This window comes from Amphiprion ocellaris, chromosome 11 (assembly GCF_022539595.1).
Source record: "Amphiprion ocellaris isolate individual 3 ecotype Okinawa chromosome 11, ASM2253959v1, whole genome shotgun sequence".
In the NCBI taxonomy this organism is placed as follows: Eukaryota; Metazoa; Chordata; class Actinopteri; family Pomacentridae; genus Amphiprion; species Amphiprion ocellaris.
In genome coordinates, this window is record NC_072776.1 from 1033537 (window position 1) to 1047726 (window position 14190).

Consider the following 14190-nt stretch of genomic DNA (forward strand, 5'->3'; position numbering starts at 1 on the left):
AGTTTTATTTTAAAAAAGAAATCTCCCAAATTTGGCAAATTCTTGTAAATATTTTTTTAAAAAATGAGTGAAAAATAAAAAAAATAGAAATATCTAAAGTGATTCCATATACATCAGTAAAACTTCTAATATTTTCTTTAAGAACATTCACATAAAAATCAACCAAAATCCACTGAATTTTGCTGGATTTTGGTTGATTTTTTTGTGAATGTTCTTAGGAAACATTTTTAACATTTCTTTTTTTCCATTAAAAAATGTTCAAAGATTTCCCAAAAATGTTGAAAATGTGGACATCAGAAGTTTCACTGTGAAAATATATATTTTTCCACATTTTCAAACTTTAAAATGGGTCAATTTTGACCCTCAGGACGACACAAGGGTTGAACATATTTTGAGTTTTCTTGTAAAATTCAACTCAAAACAAGATCATTTCAATATTGTTTGACTTAATAAGATATTTCAGATGCATTGTCTTAAAACAAGTCCCTCCATCTGCTGAAATGTCTCTTGTTAAGTGAATTTATCTTAAATCAAGTGGGATGAAACATTTTGACTAAAAATAAGACAAATAGACTCGGTAAGATTTAGAGTATTTGCAGTGTAGTGAGACGTGCAGAAAATCCAGCTTTGAGTGCATTCAACACTTCTGGTTCAGCATCCTAGTGGCCTCATTTTTTAGATATTCACCAGATAACTTCAATGTACCAAGATTAGGGACCTTTGCTATATGTTTTCCTGCATCTCCACTGTCTGAAAATACAAAACGGTCGAAATAATACAATAAAAAGTGGCTCTAACATTGAAGAGAGTAAGAGATTTCTCACACATTTTGTACAATCTGTGCAAAATTCTTGGTGTTCCAGCATCAAAATCCATCTTCTTGCACTTTCACACATGGTAGTATCCAGAAATGGAAGCACTATCTAGGCCACTGGGCTACAATCAGCGAGAGGGAGGGCGGCAGAAACTGGAAAGCAAACATTTGTGTTCACATTCAGCAGAGCAGCTTCTATGATGAGGCTCCTCAACCACACAAATCCTTCCACCAGAGCATAAATCCAGCCGGTAACATCTGGATTACATGCAACATACTGCAGTGACACAAGTGAGTCTGGGATGTGGTTTTATTTAACCTTCGTTAAATAAAGTTAAAGTTTGAAAATGTGAAAAAAAATAAAAATTTTCACAGTGAAACTTCTGATGTCCACATTTTCAACATTTTTGGGAAATCTTTGAACATTTTTTAATGGAAAAAAAGAAATGTTAAAAATGTTTCTTAAGAACATTCACAAAAAAATCAACCAAAATCCAGGGAAATTCAGTGGATTTCGGTTGATTTTTTTTGTGAATGTTCTTAAGAAAATATTAGAAGTTTTACTGATATGTATGGAATCACTTTAGATATTTTTAGGATTTTTTGGAAGATTTTTACTCATTTTTTGAAAATATTTACAAGAATTTCTTGCCAAATTTGGGGGATTTTTTTTTTTTTTAAATAAAACTTTTAAGGGAAATTTTTAAGGAATTATTGGAATTTTCTTCCTGAAGGTTTTGCAAATTTTCAGAAATTTGGGGGATTTTTTTTCAGATGTTTGGTTTTTGTTCAGAGAAACAATATTTTTTGGTGCCCGTAAATGAGGACAACAGGAGGGTTAATTCCCTCATTCATGGATTTATTGTGTGTAATCTACACATAAAGGACAACATACACCCAGGCTGATGCTGTTGTGTAGTAATGAAGTGTAATGTGATTACAGCTTGTGTCTGTCCTCCTGTAAGGAAGCTGTCTGGACATAATGAACTACGCTGCATCTTTCTAGCGCTTCCTGCTGCTATTGTCCTCTCAGCAGAAGGAACACCAAGGCGCTGACGTTTGCTACAGTAGAGGCTCGTTCCTGATTCCTGTGGTTTCCCGATGGATTATAATTTCTTCCCCTCAGAGCCCAGATGAGGACTGTGCATATCGAGATTAAGGCCGATAGATAATCCGATCACAGCGCTGTTTGAACTCATAACGGTTTAACACCCATTCAAGCAGTTTGCCTTGAAAATTCATGAGGAATATTTCCATCAATTACATTTCAACTTTACCAGTACTGGATTGATTTTAGAACACTTGATGACATTATTTCAAAGACCTAAATAAACTACTAACCTATCTCATACAATCTAACACATATCTATAGGTCCTCGTTGTGTTATTTTACATAATGCTCTTTTCAGCAGTTTAGATTTTTTATTAATCATTAACTAGATGTGAATGTGGGCTTTTCATGAGAGCCAGTAATGTTGTGTTAATATATAAACTACATCTTTCCAACTGCCCAAAGGCAGGTTTAACCCTTTAGAAACTGTGTGTTTAAAGAATCAGCTGAGTGAAGCAAAGACAGAATAAAAATAACATTAAGGTTGTTTTAAGGTGGAACTGGGCTGAATTTCAGCGAAGGACACTTAAAGCAATTTGATCTACCATACCTGCCATCTGTAAAATCAGCCTGTGAGTTTTCTTTTCTGTGGAAACAGTTGTTTAGGTTTAGCGTTCACAATAGTTTGAACATCTATTGCTCCATGACGACTTGTGGAAGACAATTTCATGCGGTTAAAAGCTCTGGAACAGGTTCTAAACTAACCCTATGAGATTCTTTTGTAAATTAGAAATGGTACTTTGAGAAAAAAAAACAAAACTACCACAAAAACCCTCTGTGTCCTCTTTTTTTTTTTAACTTCAGTACTGTGAGATATAAGACAGCAAATGGAAAATTATCCACACTTTAAAGAGCCTTTTTAATTTATTTAATTTATTTATTTAATTTTTAATTTAGTTTTAAAGAGTTGGTGAAAATGAAACGGTAAAAGAAACATTTAGGATATAAACACAGTTGTTAAGGAATTTTTTTTGAGAAGTCATAGATTTTTCCACCAAAAACCATCTTTTCTGTAGATCATCATAGCTACAGAAGAGATTTTTTAGAAGAAAAAAACAGATGGCTTTTAGAAAAGAACCCTCAAAAGTCAAGAAAGAAAACAAATGAAAAACATAACACATAAATTACATAAAAAATAGAGCGTCTTAAAAATGTGCCATAGCGATATAAAAGGATTGAATCAAACAATTAGCAGAAATTTAAGACATTTCAGTGCCGCAAAAGCAAACAGTAGAATAGTTATAAATCCAGTCCCGTGCACCCGAACGAGAAGGCAGACGTGTCGATGAAATCACATAAGATAAAAAAAACTTCAGCTTCAGGAGTCTCATAGTGTTTTTGTATGTTTGGTGTGGAAAATGTCTACGGTGGTTTCTTGGCACTGCCTCAGGTCGTAGTCACAATATCCAACAGAGAATCGGCCCTGTGGGACAGAACGATCGTCAGAAGAGCTGATTCACAGATCGTCTACAACTAAAGGATGAATATTAATCATACTATGAAGAATGAAGCCTCACCTTTGCTCTCTTGAAGTAATCCAACCCTCTTCCGATTTTTATGATCCAACCGTTGTCAAACCTAAAGGAAAAATTCAGTCTAGCTTACTTGCCTGAGCAAACACATGGCTAATGTGAAAGAAAACACTTTATATTAAAGTATGTGTTTTTTTTTTTCAAAAGATAGAAAAGCATGTCAAAAATGTGAAAAAAGAAAAGTGTAGCTGCTGTAAACAGAGAACTCCCAGCTGTACCTGATCTCCCTGTCGTGTATGGTGGAGGAATACTGCAGATCCAGAGCGACTCCCTGAGAGCTAAGACTCTCTCTGAGCTCAGCTAAAGCGCTGCTCTGCTGGCTGCTGTCAGTCTGCAGGACGGGATGGGTGGCGGTGAAACAGCACAAACTGGACAGAAGGGACGACTGCACGGCAAAAACTCTAAATCTGACCGAGTGTATTTGTCTTATTTTTGGTCAAAATGTCTCATCCCACTTGATTTAAGATAAATTCACTTAACAAGAGACATTTCAGCAGATGGAGGGACTTGTTTTAGACAATGCATCTTAAATATCTTGTTAAGTCAAACAGTCTTGAAATTATTTCACTTTGAGTTCATTTTACAAGAAACAAGGTTCATTTTCCTTTTCATACATTTTTCCAGCTGAGGTGTTATTTGTAGAAGTTACACAATCTGGATTTAAGAAATAAACTTCACTTGATTCAAGTAAATGCGTTTTATTGGAAAATAACTATTAGTTCATATTGTCAAGTTTGCTAATGCATTGCTGCAAATTCTAAAATAAATAGTTGATTTCAATACTAGACTGTTTACATGGTGTAGAGTTATTTATAAATGAGGGAGGAAGAACCATGGTCATATTTACAACTAATGTATTTTCAACCAACTGTATGCAGGCAGATATCTGAAAATGCTTAAATCACATTTTTAAATCTTGTTTGAAGGACAAGCTGGTCTTAAATCTAGAGTCATGTCTCTGTTATACAACCTAAAATAAATCAAATACATCTTAAATTTTATACTCAACATGAATGTTTAAAAAGCAAATGTCTACTTTTGAGTTAAAAACAGCTGCTTGGCTAAAACACAACACCTCCAAATGCTGTCAAAACACGACTAAATATTAGGATTTCTATCTAAATGTGAGAAGACATATCTGAAAATGCTCCAATAATCTTTGTAGTTTTATTTCACGTACAGGATGGTCTTAAATCTAGAGACGTGCCACAATAATATGACTCAAAATAAGTTTAATACATCTCATATTAGGAGGTTACATGAAAGCAAAAATCTGTTTTTGAGTGAAAAACTGCTTCTTTTTTAGCATATCTGGCTTATTATAAGACACCTAAGCTTGACAATCCTGGTAAAATAGAGCTTAAAATAAGTTTTCCCAGCTAATTTTGAGATCTCAATCTTCTAAATATCATATCTTATTTCAAGAAATCTTACCAAGACATTTTTCACTTGTTCTATTGGCAGATTTTTCACTTATTTCACAGTAAAAGTTCCTTGAAATAAGTTTTTCTTTTATTGTTTTGAGAGGAGCATTTTTTCCAGTGTGTGGCTGCTATGTATTCACTATACAGTGTGACCTCATTAGTTAAACAACCTACTTCATCCTGTGAAGTGAGGAGATGGATCTTTTTCACCTTGCAGGAGGCTTTAAGCAGCATCTCACAGAACCGCAGGAAGTTATACAACTGTGGTGGAGAGGAGAGAGGAAAGGGTTGTAGAAGTTTGGTGCTAAACTACTATTGACTATTCTAAACTATTATTCAAACTAAAGGTGAAAACTGCTTCAGTCGCTGTAAAAAACAAACAAAAAAAACACATTAACAAACACAAAACACATTTTTTTTATGTGGGAACCAATTTTCAGAGTTATGTTTTACTAAGCTCCACTTCACTGTAAAATGTTGTTATAACTTTATTTACATTAACAATTTTTAAAAATCATTTACTAGTGATTAAAACAAATTTGTCAGTTTCAGGACAGGCGAAGAATTGATTGACTAAATAGACTAAAGATTTTACACACTCGCTTTGTCATGAATTTAGTTTTTTATTATTTAAGTACAAAAGAAGACAAGGCGCCATTTTTAAAATGTAAAGGCAAAAATGTAAAACTATGAATTAAATCAAACTAATAACCGATTAATGTTTAAGCAAATGAGTGAAGTCACGTGTCCATTATAATAAAAATGTGTTTCTTTTGGCAGATTCTCAAATATGCAGACTATTTGTGCAAAATGTCAATGCTCCAATGGTATGTAATTTGATTATATTTTAACTTCATTGACAAAAACGAGACACAAAACAATAAAAACGAGACACAAAATGACAAAAACAAGACAAGATGTTAAAAACAAGACACAAAATGACAAAAACAAGACACAAAATGACAAAAATAAGACACAAAATGACAAAAACAAGACACAAGATGATAAAAACAAGACACAAAATGACAAAAACAAGACACAAAATGACAAAAATAAGACACAAAATGACAAAAATGAGACACAAAACAACTGGGATTTTTACATCAGTCAGCTCACATTTGGTAACAACAACAATAATAATAATAATAATAATACCAGGTAATACAGCAGTCCATACTCGCATTAACCGAGCATCTTAAAAGATAAACTGATTAAACTGATAAAACTTACAGTAGTTGCAACCCTTGGATGAACAGTTTTAAGCAAAGAGGGAAAAAAACACACATAATAAACCAGTGATGACACCAAAGGTCTTACTTGGTGTGTGTGTCGTATGTATGGATCCTGCACCCAGACCTCTGTGAGAGCACCGCTGATGTACGGCTTGAACAGAACCTCATAGCTGTAACCGGTGGCATCCTCTGATATTCTTATCTGCTCATGGTACTTCCCATCTGTGAGGACAGAGGATGAATTTTAGCCTTTCAGTAAAAGATATTGGTCTGTATTTAACCTCAAACACACATGATCCCCTCCTGATCTGCCAAGAATCCCAGACCGGTACAGTCCTACACTGAAATACCATCCAGATGTATGCAGATGACACCGTTATCCACACTCATGGGAAGGAAAGACTATCAGATGGTGAAAGTGACAAGATGGTTGAATGAATCGTGTCTCACCTTAAACGTCAGAAAAACTGCCACTATATTTTTTCAGAATAAACAAAAACAAATGGACTGTCCTCACATAATGGTAAATGGAAGCCATGAATAGTGACATGTTATAAATATCTTTGACTCCATGCTCAGCTTTAAAAAGCAGATTGAACAAATGAGCCGGACACTGAAATACAGTCATGGAAAAAATGATTAGACCACCCTTGTTTTCTTCAATTTCTTGTTCAGTTTAGTGCCTGGTACCACTAAAGGTCTACTACCTGAAGAATACAATGAACACGACTTTAAATGCAGCTGATTCCATAATACTTTCTGTCCTATCTGACCTGCTTCAGCTTCATTGTATTCCAGGGTCTATAAGAGGACATTTCATGTCATCAGCAGCACATCCAAAGGCCTAGAGTGGTTTCCTGCTGACATTCAAGCCGTAGCACAACTCAGAAGCTGTCAGCTCTCACATAACGCCTAAAACTAAAGAATTATGTGAAGCCACAAAGGCAGCCATCATGAGTGAGAGACGGGTAGCGAAAAAAACTGAAGATCTCCAAGACAGACGTTCATTCCACCAAGAAAAAAACAGCCCAACATGGTTCTACCAAACTGCTAGCTGGTCAGGAAACGTCTTTCTACCCACCAGATGACCGTCACTCATCCATTCCTGTCAGGAATCGTCCTCAGACCTCCAGGGACCTTAAAAATGAGTGGACACTGTGGAGAAATGGGACTTGTTGGACAATGACGGTTGGAAAGTGACTTCTTGAAGCTGGTCTGAAGTCCCACAGAGCAGGAACAAGCCCTTCATCAAGGAAAGGCAGAGGAAAGCTGGTTACTCTTTGCTGGGATCACAAGGATTGGACTGTTGATGATTGGACTGAGGTTCTCTTCAGGGATGAATCCAGTTTTCAGTTGATGTCCACTCCAGCCAACTTCCTGGTTAGGAGGAAGCCTGGAGAAGCTACAAACCAGACTGTCTGCCCCTACAGTAAAACATGGGGGTGGATCAGTGACCATCTGGGTTAGTTTCAGTCTGGGTGGAACAGGGCAGATGAACCAGGTCATGTTTGGGGCTACTCTAGAAAACAGTCTTCTTCCATCAACTGGAAAACTCTTTCCTACCTCCAATGACTGGATTTTCCAACAAGACAAGGTCAGTTAAATCCTGGTTGGAGAACCAGAACATTGGAATCATGCCTTGGTTACTCAATCACCAGATCTAAATCCAACTGAAAACCTGTGGAAAATCATCAGGCACTAAATGGAGAACCACAAGCTGAAAAACAAAGCAAATTAATTAGAATTAGTGAACAGGAATGGGCTGCTGTGACAGCAGAACAATGTCAGAAGCTGGTGGAGAACATCCAAGACGCATGGATGCAGTCATCAGAAACAATGGTTATGAATCAGTACTAACTCCTGTGTGGATCATGGGACTAAAACAGACAGAAAAGAAAACATGGAATCCTAAAAGCTGTTTTTGGCAGAACAATGCTATAGATATTGATGGAATGGATTTAGATTATTATCAAGAATACCATGGAAAATGTCTGATATCAGGTCTGAAATTAAACTCTAATCAGCTATTTTTTTTGTTACTATTATATTTATCCAAACAAATGGACCTTTAGTTGTACTAGGCATTAAAATGAACAAGAAACTGAAGAAAACTAGGGTGGTCTACTCATTTTTCCATGACTGTTCATGTTTCATTCTTATATAAATGTATTTTAGGCCAAATGACCACACACCTTTAGTGGATATTTACCTTCTTTCATGTGGTTCACCTGAGCTTTGACCTGCTCTGCTCTGTCCATGTAGCCCTTTATCTTCTCCCTGTAGTGTCCTCTCTTTGATTCATCTTTCACAACTGCTCACATGAGACAGAAAACACAAAAAAAGTGATGGCATTTATCTTTTAGACCGCTTGTATTGTGTATATTGTTCATAAAGGCGTTAACGGGACCTTTGAGGACGTCTATGAGCAGCTGGATGCCCTCCTGGTAGCAGACCAGAGCCTCCTGAAAGCGGCCGCTCTGGTCCAGCTCCACCGCCCGCCTCAGGACGGACACGGCGGACGCCTCCATCCCCGCCACGTGGTTTTCTGTCATTATTAGGTCCTGTTGTCGTCTTTTAAAACATCCTATGTGACAGAAAACCACTAATGAAAGTTGTGCTACCCTTCCGAGTTCGTTACAAAAATAAGTCCCGGAGAAACGTAGTGGCTGAAGAAAAGCTCCGCGTACAGTTTTGATTTAAAACATACAGCTGAAGTATCCGGATTCATAATGAATCGTAAAATATTAAACTTAACATCTTTGAGTTGTTTTTAAGATCTCAAATATACTCGGAAAACCAAGAATATGGACATTGTTCAACGAAAATGTGCCACATCGGAGACATTTCAATGTAACTCCGAACGCTTCCGGTCGACACACGGAGCAAACGTGACTTACAATGACACTAACGTGACTTTAATTTGGATTTACTGTTATTTTTCGGCCTTGAAATAACATTGTAGGGGTAGATTAGTTGCAGATGGTATAAACGCAGGTGTGTTTTAATAACGTTCAGCTACACTCGGTGTTGTTTTGCGGTGAGCAGCGGTAACCTTGGAGTGGAGCGGGATCCCAGAATACAACATGTCAGCTCTCTGTAGGGGTTTTAACTTCTTATCGGTCAAGGTAAGTGCAACAGTTTGTGTTTCTTTTTTATTGTGTTAGACTTCAAATGTCCAATTCTGTAAAAAACAAAAAACAAATGGATGGATGGATGGATGGATGGATGGATGGATAGATGGATAGATAGATAGATACTTTATTAATCCTGAAGGAAATTCAAGTGTTCAGCAGCTTACATGCAACGAAAGGTGGGTATAGTATCCAAAAATTGTACTCAAGTAAGAGTAACGTTACTTCAAAATAATATCACTCAAGTAGAAGTAAAAAATAGTCATCCAAAAAATTACTCAAGTAAAACTAAAAAAGTATTTGGTGAAAAGACTACTCAAGTACTGAGTAACTGTTTGATTGTAATGCCGGATTTATTTTTTTAGAAGTGATGTGATCAGGCAGACAAAAATGTAAAATAATGTGCAAATTCTGGTGTTTCCAAATAATAAAATAAAAAATAAATAACATCTTTACAAAATGACAAGTTAAGGCAGAAGAAACACAAATTTCCAAATCTGTGTTTCATAACATAAAGCTTTTGAAACAAATACCTGTAGTAAGGTAACGTTTGTATATGTGAACAGTGCAAACTACTTCCAGTGACAAGATAATACTGTATTTCACTTCCTTCCAAATGGCACAGGCTCCGTAGATCGAAAATAACATTACAACTCGGGCTGGACCCGAACATCCCAATATTCAGTCGTTGTGGTGGTATCGGAATATTAATTTTGAGATTTGAATATTTGAATGTAGCCTGGTGTAACGGAGTGAGAGGAGCGTTTCCTCTTCACAAATCTACTCGAGTAAAAGTAAAAAGTATGGCAGAGTAAAACTACTCTCAGAAGTACATTTTTTTTCCAAAGTTACTCAAGTAAATGTGACGAAGTACATGTAACTCGCCTCTGCATACAACAATATAAAATGACAAAAACACACGACAGGCAGGTTAGTAGCATTAAAGGTTAGGATATACTCTGAAAAACTTGCTCTACAATACTATAAAAAACACTTCAAATTTTAAAATCTCTATAAATGTTCAATGTAATTAAAATTCAATATGCAATATTTACTCATTTCAAGGCACCGTGATTTCAAGTGAATTTAAGGGATTTATAGTGACTTTGACAGGCAGTAGGAAAACAGTTAAACTACCGAAGGTGCACAGACGTTTTACTATCACATTGGATCAGTCCTAATGTGATCATGACAGAGACCCCCCTGAACACTCAGCGATGAGTTGTACAGTCTGATGGCATAAACCTGCCTTGTAGCCATTGCTATATAAAACTGCTTTCTTTTTAACTCCTCCTTGCATATTTTACAGGCCCTGACAGAAGCTCCAGTTTTGTCATCCTGCGTGTGGACTGTGTCGGCGCGCAGCAAATTTTCCAAAGCAAGAATTCCAAAAGAGGTAAGAAGCAAGCAACAGTCTTAGATTCCCTATTTATCAGTTACACATGATTTAATGAGCTGTATATTAGTAAAGGAATCACAGTAATTAAGTTACAGCATCAGCTAATGATGATGCTCCTTTGTCTCTCACTTGTAACTGATTAAAACTTTCCTGCAGCTCATTTGCTCTGCTGTCAGTGGTCAAAATCTCTGTATTTTTCTTTACAGCATTTTGCTGAGCGATCACAAGAGCATGAGAAATATGGAGGTGATCCAGACCAGCCTCATAAACTGCACATAGTGACACGAGTCCGGAGTGTGATCCGAAGGCCATACTGGGAGAAGGACATTGTGAAGTACTTAGGGCTGCAAAAGGTAAACTTACTGTCGTTATTACAGCCCACAGCAGGTTAGGTTTCTTTTCATCATGCATTAAAGCTATTCAAAAATGGGAATGTGTGTTTGAGGATTGATCATGTGTAAACAAGTCATGTGCAACACTTGATATAAACACATGCCAACATCACGTCTTAAAATTTCTCAGCCATTATTTTAATGCCTGACTAGCATTTCTCTGTGTCTCGATGATGCCTTGTAGTCTAAATAAACAGTTTCTGTCGAGATAAATGAGCAGCATGGAAGGATGATCCCAAAAAGTTTTAGCTGTAATTGTATCATATTGCGGCCGGGCGGCTGTGGCTCAGGTGGTAGAGCGGGTCGTCCAATGATCGAAGGGTCGGCGTTTCGATTCCCACTCTGTCCTAGTCATGTGCTGTTGTGTCCTTGGGCAAGACACTTTACCCACCTGGCCTCCAGTGCTGCTACTCACACTGGAGTATGAATGCGTGTGAATGTTGGTGGTGGTCGGAGGGGCCGTAGGCGCAGATTGTTAGCCACGCTTCCGTCAATCTGCCCCAGGGCAGCTGTGACTACAAATGTAGTTTACCACCGCCGAGTGAGAATGTGTGAGTGAATGAATAATGGAGTCATTGTGAGCGCTTTGAGTGCCTTGAAAAGCACTATATAAATCTAATCCATTATTATTATTATTATTATTGACAAGATACAGAATCTGTCCACTCTAGAGGCACCAACAACGTTTATTATGTCATTTTCTAGAGTCAAAATTCTCCTGAATTCACAGCCTTTTTATTATTTTTTGTACTTACTCTGGTCTGTCTTTGTCTTGCATTTAGGCTCAGGTTCCTGTAATTCACAAGAATACACCTGCAGTTAATGGGCAACTGAAGATTATCAAACACCTTGTGAGGTAAGATTAATGCACACAAAGTCTCCACACACCTGCTGTAAAAAAAGTCATGAAGTCTAATTAAAGAGTGCCGTGCAATAAAACCATGACATAACAAAAGTATAGATTTAGTGTGACTCACTATAAAGTAATCGACTAGATGGGATTAATAGAATAGAATAGCTTTATTTTCATCATACATATGGGGGCATGACGAAAATATAAGTAGCTGCCTCTGGATGGTGCATTGAAACAAATTAATTTAACAATAAATAATAAAATCAATTGTACATATAAAACAAAACTGCATTAAGAATTCCAACATATGCGATAGAGGCAAGATATATACAGTACAGTGGGGAGGTAATGAGATCAAATAAAAACCAATAAAACAGAATAAATGTTCAAGATTCAAGAACTTTGTCATACACACAGCAGAAACACAGTGGTTACCCTGAGTGATGAAATTCTTATTTTGCAAACTCTCTTCACACAACTGAAAGAACATAACATAACAAATATGGGCAGGAGAGTGCACATAAGCAGCATTATTAAAAGTGACACTGTGCGTTACTCTGGAAAAAATGCCCCTCTCAGAACAAGAAAGAAAAGGTAATTTCAAGGAACTTTTACCTTGAAATAAGTGAAAAAATCTGCCAATGAACAAGTGAAAAAATGTCTTGGTAAGATTTCTTGAAATAAGATATGATATTTAGAATATTGAGATCTTAAAATTAGCTGGGAAAACTTATTTTAAGCTATATTTTACCAGGATTGTCAAGCTTAGGTGTCTTAAAATTAGCCAGACATGCTTAAAAAAAATTGTAGTTTTTCACTCAAAAATAGATTTTTGCTTTCATGTAACCTCCTAATTTGAGATGTATTAACCCTCCTGTTGTCTTCATTTATGGGCACCAAAAAATATTGTTTCCTTGGCAAAAAAATTCCCCAAATTTCTGAAAATTTGCAAAAACTTCAGGAAGAAAAGTCCAATAATTCCTTAAAGGTTTTCCTTAAAAAATTTATGTTAAAAAAAAAAAAAAAAAATCCCCCAAATTTGGCAAGGAAATTCTTGTAAATATTTTCAAAAAATGAGTAAAAATCTTCCAAAAAAATCCTAAAAATATCTAAAGTGATTACATATATATCAGTAAAACTTCTAATATTTTCTTTTTTCCACCAAAAAATGTTCAAAGATTTCCCAAAAGTGTTGAAAATGTGGACATCAGAAGTTTCACTCTGAAAACATATTTTTTCCACATTTTCAAATTTTAAAACGGGTCAATTCTGACCTGCAGGACGTCATGAGGGTTAAACTTATTTTGAGTTTTCTTGTAAAATTCAACTCAAAACAAGATAATTTCAAGATTGTTTGACTTAACAAGGTATTTAAGATGCATTGTCTTAAAACAAGTCCCTCCATCTGCTGAAATGTCTCTTGTTAAGTGAATTTATCTTAAATCAAGTGTGATGAGACATTTTGACTAAAAATAAGACAAATAGACTTGATAAGATTTAGAGTTTTTGCAGTGTATTGTTTGGAGTTCACAAGTCTGATGGATGATGGGTAAAAACTGTTTGTCAGCCTTTTTGTTCTGCATTTTAAGGATCTGGGTCTCATCTGTTTCTCCTTGAATAAATGTACAGTAACATCTGTGTGACCACTGACGTAAAGGAGCTTTTCTTTCCTTCTGTCTTCTCCTCCTGGTTCCTTCAGGATACAGCCACTGAAGACTCCCTCTGGGCTTCCTGCTGAACAGGACATGGCCGACACTTACATCAACAGCAAAGGAGAGCTGATAGTACGTCGCCTCCTCCAGCCTGTAGACCAAAAGGCAATTGAATCCTAACTTTGCTCCCAGTCGTATCAGTTAATGGTTCGGTTTTTCATTTATGTCATGTGTGCTTCATAGCTTCCTGTTCTGATTCTGATTAAGTCTGTGGCATCAGGCAGACTTTAGAGGGACTGCATGGAGGGTGTTTAGAATTTTTGGACGTTAAACCTCAGATGACAATGAGAAATGCTGTCATCAGCCTGTCTCACAAGTCCTTCAGCAAACAAGGAGTTGTTGTCCTGAAGCAGGACTATCTGTTCCCACTTTATATTTCATGATGATTTAGTAACACGTGATGCCTCAGATTCTTTATTTAATCTGACTGATTAAACTAAAAAATGAAAAGCAGCCTGTATCTCTTCATTATCTATCTGTGGATTCTTGCTCACCTTCTCTGTTGAGTCACACTGACAACGGCAATTTTAAAATCTTATTCCAGTGGCCCGTTTAAAAGTTATGTACACTGAGGGTCCACTTATAGTATT

General features: G+C 36.4%; 2 protein-coding genes across 2 annotated transcripts; one reads left to right on the plus strand and one right to left on the minus strand.

Annotated features, from left to right (window-relative positions):
• Positions 1–2781: 2781 nt before the first annotated feature.
• mitd1 (MIT, microtubule interacting and transport, domain containing 1) lies at positions 2782–8773 on the minus strand. The gene is made up of 7 exons (XM_023264049.3): positions 8521–8773; positions 8323–8424; positions 6199–6335; positions 5056–5142; positions 3676–3788; positions 3443–3503; positions 2782–3348 (listed from the first exon to the last, which is right to left on the minus strand). Exons 1-7 carry the CDS (start codon positions 8663–8665, stop codon positions 3253–3255), a joined length of 741 nt encoding a protein of 246 aa, XP_023119817.1. The 5' UTR covers positions 8666–8773; the 3' UTR covers positions 2782–3252.
• A 189-nt stretch (positions 8774–8962) lies between these two features.
• Positions 8963–14053, plus strand: mrpl30 (mitochondrial ribosomal protein L30). Its single transcript, XM_023264052.3, has 5 exons — positions 8963–9238; positions 10554–10640; positions 10850–10996; positions 11818–11891; positions 13588–14053. Exons 1-5 carry the CDS (start codon positions 9197–9199, stop codon positions 13718–13720), a joined length of 483 nt encoding a protein of 160 aa, XP_023119820.1. The 5' UTR covers positions 8963–9196; the 3' UTR covers positions 13721–14053.
• The last annotated feature ends 137 nt before the right edge of the window (positions 14054–14190 follow it).